Consider the following 10,045-nt stretch of genomic DNA (forward strand, 5'->3'; position numbering starts at 1 on the left):
GACACCAAGGGCTGATAATCTGTGTTGAGATAGGGTTATGTTTGGTGTAATAGTTATACAGTATGGTTTTAGAGTACACATTCGAGTAGAGTTCAGTAGGTTGTATAGTAGATGCAAAACCATCTCACTTAATTTATATTTTATTTGTTGATCACAAAAGTGCATGATCCAGTTTTCTCCCTTTCTGGTTCTGCATGGAATTAAAAAAAAATTATCTAACTTTTTTTAAATATTGTTTATTGACTGTGTTGCTTAATGTTACTTGCAGAATGGATCGCGAGTTTAACTGCATTGACACTCGGTGTGAGTGTAGGGGTGTCATGTGAGGATGTGGCCTCAGAGCCAGAGTTTAATAAAGCTTCTTCATGTCGAGATCACCACCAACGCTCCTCTCATGCTGTGATGCTTAAGAATACGCAGGTTCTCCCGGTTAACAACAAAGAAATGTGATTAAATAAAACAAGTCAGAAAACGAGTGAGATCCGACCACTCTGGTGGATGTAGAAAAGCGTCCATTGTGAAAAACGTGGAATAACCCAGGGGTGTGTGTGTATGACATTAAACTTCGACTTGACACTGAAGGTCATCACCAAGAGATCCAATCCCAGAAAACTACTCCACATGAATAAATTAACAGGGATGCGGAGGACTGGAGGAGGTGCTGCATCACGAGTAGAGGCTCCAGTAGATGATGTTGAAGAGTAGGTAAGAGAGCGGGAAAGCGAGCCGGGAGTACGAGTCTATCATGTAGCTGTTGCTCATCAGACGGTCCACGTTCTCTCGCACAGATCGCTGTCGCTGGAGGCGAGTCCCCTGAGAGGGGCGCGTGTCCGGAGACTGTGCGGGCGACGACAGCGGATCAGAGGTCAGCATCATCTGAGGAAAGGAGGTCAGCTCAATGTCATCGTCGTGGAAACAGCCGTCGAAGGCCATGGCTTGGCTGGCGTTGAAGGTGGTTGGAAGCTGCAGGAAATCGAGAGAGAAAACTTGTTTAAAATTGAGAAAATGGGGCTTGTCAATTATCTCACAGCTATATTTGATATATATCATAGTGCAGTATAGAAATGACTACAGCATAATGTTGATGATTGATGATATTAATAACTTATTTTCCAATTGTGATATAAACTGATACTGATCTATGCGGGCTATTGAGGAATGAACACATCCTTCCTAGATTCATTGTTATTCCACATCATGCTGCATAAGTACAACATGACTTTTCAAATGTCCAAACTGTCAGCCGACATTGACGTCTGCCGTTAAGCCACACACATTGCTTTAACGACAATTGAGATAAGTGAGAACACACGATGGATCAGTGCAGATCACTTTTCAATTAGACTGAACTGTCTTTAATAATACCGTAAAATTGGTACTAAGTCCACTTAATATGAAAAGGATTAAACGTATACTGAAGGAATCAAGGGGTTATTGTTGAGTATTTTAGGTGTTTTCTGTACATAAAGGAAAAGAAAATTCAACGTGTAGTTGAGTTTTTCAAGTGTGTTCAAAGTTGTTCTGCCTTGTCTTTCACTAAAGTCAAAAGAGTCAATAAACTGAGCTTTTCTCTTGACTTACAAAAGGCATGCGCAGGAGACAGTAAGTCGATCTTAGATTACATTACCTTCACCTTTGATCTATCTCTTTACATTCACCACAAATGCTGTCTACATTTCTTTTTGTTAATTTATTATTTTTAAAAACTATCAGCTTTTATACGTGAGTTTAAAATTGAGTGATGTGTTTCGTCATACATTTGACTTCAAATATTTGTGCTTTAAGAAAGTAACTTGCATGAATCCAGTGTTTGTTTTGTAGTTGCAAAACATTACGAAGGATGAAAAGTCAAAATGATACGAATGTGGATAAAGCTTAATATTTTATACATGATGTGCTACTTTAGAAATCATCAAATACAAACAAAGCTCATAAATGAATGAATTCATTTAAAACAATGAACTTGCTAATATTGTACAGTTAGCCAAAGTCACCACTTGGAGTCTCTGTCCTACCAAACATTAATTTATGAATCCTCTAATAAAAGCGATATGTTGAAAATACTTGTTCATTAAACGAAGGTCTTAAGTGTTTACTGCATTACAGCATGTATAATGTTGGTTAAGTCTACGTTGGAGATTTCTTTAATGCTAAACAGTTTTTCAATACATTTTCTTTTTTTTTTCTTTTTTTTTTAAACACTTGACAAACGTAAAATGCTATTATTTGCTTTTGATCACTTGCACAGACCCGATACTGTAGGTTTCTGTACTGACAGCGCCCTCTGATCTGAAAAATGATATGGTTATGTTTGTCAGCGAGTGAGGTTTTCCCATCATATGACTTTGGAATGAACAAAACATGATGACAATGAGAGAGATTTGCATCTGTACTGCTATGAACCTTATAAAGATGATAATCTTGACAAGAATCTGAAGCAGAAATGTCCTACTATATCTTCAAAACATGTTTTTTGATGATGGTAATGGAATACTAAACGCACTTAAGAAGTGAAGAAGCATTTGCATCTGTTTTCATAGGACAGAGTGAAGCATTGGGTTTATTAAGTTTCGAGATCTCAATATTTGTATAAACCATTTCTATCTAGATCACCTGGAACCGGCTTTACCTGAGGAGGTGTTGATATGAACTCCCTACAGTTGATACCGTTTCAGACACCAAGGGCTGTGTTGCTTAATGTTACTTGCAGAATGGATCGCGAGTTTAACTGCATTGACACTTGGTGTGAGTGTAGGGGTGTCATGTGAGGATGTGGCCTCAGAGCCAGAGTTTAATAAAGCTTCTTCATGTCGAGATCACCACCAACGCTCCTCTCATGCTGTGATGCTTAAGAATACGCAGGTTCTCCCGGTTAACAACAAAGAAATGTGATTAAATAAAACAAGTCAGAAAACGAGTGAGATCCGACCACTCTGGTGGATGTAGAAAAGCGTCCATTGTGAAAAACGTGGAATAACCCAGGGGTGTGTGTGTATGACATTAAACTTCGACTTGACACTGAAGGTCATCACCAAGAGATCCAATCCCAGAAAACTACTCCACATGAATAAATTAACAGGGATGCGGAGGACTGGAGGAGGTGCTGCATCACGAGTAGAGGCTCCAGTAGATGATGTTGAAGAGTAGGTAAGAGAGCGGGAAAGCGAGCCGGGAGTACGAGTCTATCATGTAGCTGTTGCTCATCAGACGGTCCAATAAAAGCGATATGTTGAAAATACTTGTTCATTAAACGAAGGTCTTAAGTGTTTACTGCATTACAGCATGTATAATGTTGGTTAAGTCTACGTTGGAGATTTCCTTAATGCTAAACAGTTTTTCAATACATTTTCTTTTTTTTTTCTTTTTTTTTTAAACACTTGACAAATGTAAAATGCTATTATTTGCTTTTGATCACATGCACAGACCCGATACTGTAGGTTTCTGTACTGACAGTGCCCTCTGATCTGAAAAATGATATGGTTATGTTTGTCAGCGAGTGAGGTTTTCCCATCATATGACTTTGGAATGAACAAAACATGATGACAATGAGAGAGATTTGCATCTGTACTGCTATGAACCTTATAAAGATGATAATCTTGACAAGAATCTGAAGCAGAAATGTCCTACTATATCTTCAAAACATGTTTTTTGATGATGGTAATGGAATACTAAACGCACTTAAGAAGTGAAGAAGCATTTGCATCTGTTTTCATAGGACAGATTGAAGCATGGGGTTTATTAAGTTTCGAGATCTCAATATTTGTATAAACCATTTCTATCACTTATTTTCAGAGAACTATTATATGAATATATGTTGAATATATATTAATTTTTAACACAAACAGACTATCTATCTATCTATCTATGACTATCTATGACCAAGTACGCCTCTCCAGACCGATTAGGGTCCAGGTCCAAATCCACCTCTCCAGGGGGTCTCAATCCAGTTCGTCCTTTCAACACGGACTAAAGTTCAAACAGCAGTCAGAGATACGCTCTGCTTCAAGCAATGTCATTCGACATGAACTCTGCGAGCCAAGAATGACAGATCACCTAACATTCTTGTGTGAACACGTTTAGCAACTGACTGAATTATTGAATGATGACTCAAAACATCTGGACCTTCAAACTGGAAAAGGGTTAGTTCACCCAAAATTCAAACTTTACCAAATTTCTACTCACCCTAATGTCAACTAAGGGTTGGGATTATTTTCAGAGTAATCTATTCCTTTAGAGTTAAAGACAAACATATACATCCATTCCTATGATGCGCTCAGTGGTCTTCATATTTATCTTACCCCAAAAAGACGCATTAAAACATCCAAATACACAAATACAATTCTTCTCATCAAGGCTTCAATACAAGATAGACATTACAGAGGTATGTGGATATTTTTCCTTAGTCAACATGGGGGTGAGTAGAAAATGAGTGAAGTTTGAATTGTGGGTATAACTATCACTTGAACCATGTTCAGTTGATACCAGCATCTCACCTTCCCCCTCCTCATCTTCTTCATCTCCTCAAGTGTCGTGCAGTAGTTCACCGCAGCGTACTCGATGACTGACAGGAAGACAAACAGGAAGCTGGTCCACAGGTAGATGTCTACCGCCTTCACATAGGATACCTGGACACACACATGTACGCACACAGACACACAAACAAATATATGTCGGCTGGTCCAAGGACAGCACTCTATTTCAAGGTGAAGTCAGGTGACCTGAGGCATGGAGGAGGACACTCCAGTGATGATGGTGGACATGGTCAGCACTGTGGTCATCCCTGCGAGACACAAGGCAGCACGAGTGTCACGAGACAGACCCGTGTGTGAGTGTATAGATGCGTGTGAGTGTGTGTGTTTACCCAGAGAGACACGGGCAGGTACGGCCCGGCGGTCGATCCAGAAGGAGACCCAGGACAGCACCACCATAAGCATGGTGGGGAAGTAGGTCTGCAGCATGAAGAAGAAGATGTGGCGCCGCAGGATGAAGTTGATGAACAGACGGTTGTACCAACCTGACGAGAGCGACACAAATCACAGGACTGACAGTCTGCTCAACCCCAGTTGAGAGCTCGCATAGAGAAAGGACACACACACGCTCACACACACGCTCACACTCTCACCGGTGCTGCTGTAGAAGGCCAGGCCGCTGGACGGGCTGAAGTTTTTGATGAAGAACTGAGACAAAACGATCTCGTCTGTCCTCAGAGAGTCATTGCCGTTCTTCCAGTAAAGCATCAGGTCATTTTCGTTGTAGGCATCTAAGCACAAAACAACCAGGCTACGGTAAGAGGTCACTGTAACGGTGTGTGTGTGTGAGTGTGTGAGTGTGAGTGTGTGTCTCACAGCTCTCCAGCTCCAGGGAACAGTTCTGGGAGTCCAGAGGAAAGCTGCTGAAGTCCATGGAGCAGAGGGATGTCACAGTCACCCTGGAAAACACACACATGCATTACTTACTTACTAACATTATCAGCATTAGCGTGTCCGACACCATTGGCTCCGTCTACCTGACGCTGAACAGGATGTTTCCGTCGGGGTACACGCGCAGCATGATGTTCTCCATGGTGGTGTCGTGGATGAAAGAGCGCTTGGAGTGCACGAAAAACACATCCGGGACCCAGATCTTCTTCACCAGCCGGGAATCAAACGTGCGACTCTGGTTGTTGCGCGAAGGAAACGCCAGCCGCTCGTCCTTCCAGTAGTGACGCAGGTACAAGGTCATGGTGAAGTCCTGAACAGACGCACATCATCAACCTCTCCTCTGCTGCCGTGCAGGCCAACATCTATCGATGAGCGAGACGTGGACGGACATATTGAGCTTCAGTCGGACAGTTTCACGTGTTCACGGCAGAAGTATCACGCGTGTGCGTCACCTGAGCTGCTCACCATGTTGACCTCAGAGATGCTGTCGATGCTCTCCACCTGCACGTCGATGCCCACAGGGATGGCCGCTCCTGCACCACGTCACACACACAACAGGAAGTGGATGAGACTGGAGAACCAACGCCAACAGTTCAGAGCTCATGTGAGTCACTGCATTCCTGAGCGAGAGTGCGTGTGTTTGTGTGTGTGTCTGAAGCTCTATAAAGTGATTTATTGAACTTTATAAAGACACTCTAAGTGACTCACATTACGACCGCTGAAGCCTCACACTTTCTCACGCTCCAAACACACACTAAGGAGACTGAAGCTGTGAGGGTCACTCCTCGAACCAGGTTCAGTTCTGGACCAGTTTTTTTTTTTATGGTGAAGGACAGGAGTGACAGAAGGCCTGAATTAGGTCCTTATCAAGAGGTAGATAAGGGGGACTGGTCAGCTAGCCACGGGACCCACTGTCTGGTCCTGTGTTCACCCGAGAGGAAGGCCAGAACAAACACTTGACCCTGACCCAGGCAACTGTGACCCGGAAACAAACTTCATCTGCCTCCTCGAAAGACTCACAAGAAGTGTGAGCAATCAATGACATCGTCAGTGAGACCACCAAGACCAGGACCATTCAGAGGATTAAAAAATAGATTCAGAATCATTTGAGTGAAAACCCTTGTTTTAAAGGTGTGAACATAAATGAGCCAGACTTTATTGTCATTTAAGTCAGTGCTGCTTGTTTCATCTACGGCTCATCTTAAGCTCTTGTTAATGTTATTCTCTTCTTTGAACAAATTACCATTTTGAAAAACAGCTGCATCTTTTCACCTTTATATTGAAGTGTCACCAGATAATGACCTTCATGGGCTGCAACATCAACAACACGACAGAAAACCTCTGTGTGTATTTTTGTAGTTGTGTTTGTATTTACACACAACATACTACTGTGGAAGGTCCAGGTCTAAATACAACTCTTTAGACGGTCAAAATCTGCTTAACCAGGCAACTCGGTTAAAGATCCAAACCGACCACTTTAAGCAAACCTAGGCCTATGACCAGGTACGCCACTCCAGACTGATTAGGGTCCAGGTCCAAATCCACCTCTCCAGGGGGTCTCAATCCAGTTCATCCTTTCAAGACAGTGGGAGGGTAAGTTAGTTGAAAGAGTGGGGGTCGTCACATGGCAGTGGTCAGTGAGATACTGAGGTGGAAAGGTTGTTGATGGCCTTGAAAGTGAGAAGAATCTTAACACTAATGCAAGCTCTGACATCTCAGACAGACAGAGCAGCAGTCATTAACTGGAACTGACCGGTTCTGATCCAGGATTGATAGGAGCTAAAGACATGCCCAAATAAAGAGTGTGTGTAAAAGAGTGTGTGTTGTTGTGTTGGATTGTCGGCTTCTTTATTTTAAACGTTATACTTCCATCTGCTGCAGACCTGGAATATAATCCAGATTACTGCTCCGTCTCACACACAATCCCATTTCACTATGTTGCTCCAGGCACACACACAAACACACGCACACACACACACACACAAATACACGATAGTGTAATCTGGGTCATTGTTCATTGATTTTGTGTCAACACGTCTCTTGTGTGCATGACCTCGAGGCCTTCATCACATCAAAATGACGCCTGATGGAGTTTCATCATCATCACCTTCGTAATCATCATTACCTCCATCATCATCAACACTATCACCGTCCGTTCAGTGTCATTGCAGAACGGAAGTCACTTTGTGTTGAAAACAAGTGTGTATGTGTGCGTGAGAGAGCGAGTCTAACCTCCAAACCCTGGTCTCATGGCAAAGTCGTGCTCCTCGATCCTCAGAAGTTGCTCACTTTTGATCAGCAAGGTCTTGGTGCTGTCCTGCTTCTTTAGCTTGTAGTCGATGCGTCTGCAGACACACACAAAACACACACACAGAGACAAATGTAAGGAATGTGGGAGGAAATGAAGGGAAGTCGATTTGGTCCAGTGCAAATGCAGGTATGTTCTCTAGAATGTTCCTCAAACCAGCTGAGAGAGTAAAATGGAAAAAAAAAAAATCAACATTCATTCAAAGGTCATGAGTTTGGAGCCAGAAAAGAAAAGAAGTTGGGACAAAAAAACGTCATTTGTTTTGATGTTTGTTTTTTGTAGTATTCTCCAAATGCTCAATAAAAATTCAAATAAAGACTCAATAAAGAAGAGACTTCTCTCTAGGCTTCTATTTATATCCGAATCAACATTTTAGCAGAGATTTTACAAGGAAGGTGAAGTCAAGCTATGTTCCAAGTTCCACCTGCAGTTCCAACCCCTTGAATTCACGCTGCTCAGGTCGTCTGTCGGAAACAAGTGAATGTTGGCGAGCAGGTCTGTGGTTCTATTCCGTCTGGAACTCTCCTGCGGTCCACCGATGGAACTCCCAAATTTAGCCCCGTGAAGCTGCTCTGGTCAGGAAGCGTTACAGACGAGGAGTTTAAAACTCACTTGTTTGTGTTTTGTTCTCAAGAAGACAAACAACATGTGTGAGCGAGACAGACACACTTGTGTGTCCACAAGAGAAGTTACACTCGGCATTATTAGCAGTGAATGTGATTGATGGTAGTGTTCGTGTGTGTGTAGTGCTCAGGTGAACACAGTTGTCAGGGTGAGTGATGAAATCAGCCAGAGAACCTCTGACCGGACAGATGATGAAAATCCTTTGTGAAGGTCACACACTGTTGCAAACACACACTCATGCCTCCACACGTAAACAACAAGACACACACACACACACCTGGGCACACACCTCAATAACTACACATATAAACAATAATTTGAAGGGAGACTAGGATTGTGCATGTGTGTGTGTGTTTGTGTGTGTAGCTAAATCCGCCCGCATGATGTGAAGTCATGTCAAGTAAGAAAACAAACACTCGGGTTTATCGTCGCAAGTGTTTCCTGATAACATCTGTTATCAGTGTGTTGTTAGTAAAGACTTGTGTCACATTACAAACATCAGCTCCAGGTGAAACACACTCAGACACACACACACACACTTCATCCGCCAAGTCCCTCCATCGTGACCTAACGCCATGACAACCAGCTGAGCACCAAGTGTGCGGACCACAAAAGACTGATCCCTCCTGCCTCCCCCCCCGGCTTTCCCTCTCACCCTCCAAACTTGAACTTGCTCTTCTCTCCCAGAAAGACCTCCTTGTGCCTCCTGCGTCCAGAGTTGCGACCTCCCGTCACCAGGGCGACGACCACGGTGAGTGCCAGCAGAGTGAGCACGTCTGCCTTCATGTTGAGAGGTCACCCGCCAGCATCGCCCACCCCCACCACACGACCCCCCCAAAAACCTCCTGACGACCTTCAAGTGTCTGCGCCGCAGACTATTCCCTGCACGGCCGCTCCATGGCCCGGTCCCACGTCTGGAGGGGGTCCGGCCAGTGACCAGACCTTCAGTCAGCCTCCTCTGATGAAAATCATATGAATCATTCCTCACCACTGAGGAGGAGTGACACTAATTCCACTCTAATCCTCTTATAGAGCAATCTTTCACTAACCTACTAACACACACACATGCACACACACGCCGCACACAAGCACACACACAGGTGAAGGTGAAAGATCACTCACCTCATCCAAGCAGGTTTTTATTGTTTTGACAAAATCCAGATATTTGTGATTGAGTGTGTGTATGTGTGTGTGTTTGTTTGAGTGTCTATGAGTGTGTGTTTGTGTTTTTTTTTTAGTATCTATGAGTGTGTGTGTGTGTGTTTTTTTGAGTATCTATGAGTGTGTGTGTGTGTATATGTGTATCTGCGTTTGACTGTGTATTATTGAGTGTGTGAAAATGTGTGTACGTGTGTGTGTTTGAGTGTATAAGAGTGAATGTGTGAAAATGTGTGTGTGTTTGAGTGTGTATGAGTAAGTGTGTGTGGAAATGTGTATGGGTATGTGTGTATATACAGTATATGTGTGTTTTTGAGTTTGTATGAGTGAGTTTTTGAAAATGTGTGTGTGTGTGTGAGTGTTAGTGTAAGTGAGTGTGTGTTTGAGTTTGTTTTAGTAAGTGTGTAAAAAATGTTTGTGTGTGTTTGAATGTGTGGTGTATGAGAGAGTGTGTATGCATGAGTAACTGTGTGTATAATATATTTTTTAATGCATGTGTGTGTGTTTCAGTGTGTACGACTGAGTGTGTGAAGAT

At 42.9% G+C, this 10,045-nt stretch overlaps 1 protein-coding gene across 1 annotated transcript; it reads right to left on the reverse strand.

Moving 5' to 3' along the window:
- Positions 1-316: 316 nt before the first annotated feature.
- Positions 317-9,138, reverse strand: LOC148082213 (gamma-aminobutyric acid receptor subunit rho-3). Its single transcript, XM_087789336.1, has 10 exons — positions 9,008-9,138; positions 7,653-7,765; positions 5,886-5,953; positions 5,507-5,730; positions 5,346-5,428; positions 5,123-5,260; positions 4,862-5,014; positions 4,719-4,780; positions 4,494-4,625; positions 317-963 (listed from the first exon to the last, which is right to left on the reverse strand). The coding sequence occupies exons 1-10, from the start codon at positions 9,136-9,138 to the stop codon at positions 667-669; spliced, it is 1,401 nt and encodes a 466-aa protein (XP_087645462.1). The 3' UTR covers positions 317-666.
- Positions 9,139-10,045: the final 907 nt, after the last annotated feature.

The sequence above is a fragment of the Callionymus lyra genome, chromosome 4 (assembly GCF_982586985.1).
Source record: "Callionymus lyra chromosome 4, fCalLyr1.hap1.1, whole genome shotgun sequence".
NCBI lineage: Eukaryota > Metazoa > Chordata > Actinopteri > Syngnathiformes > Callionymidae > Callionymus > Callionymus lyra.

Coding starts and splice junctions, on each gene's coding strand:
- LOC148082213 (XM_087789336.1), bottom strand. CDS start 9,138: ATGAAGGCAGACGTGCTCACTCTGCTGGCACTCACCGTGGTCGTCGCC. Junction 7,766..9,007: donor AGCAAGTTCAAGTTTGGAGG/GTGAGAGGGAAA, acceptor GTGTGTCTGCAG/ACGCATCGACTACAAGCTAA. Junction 5,429..5,506: donor AACATCCTGTTCAGCGTCAG/GTAGACGGAGCC, acceptor TGTGTTTTCCAG/GGTGACTGTGACATCCCTCT.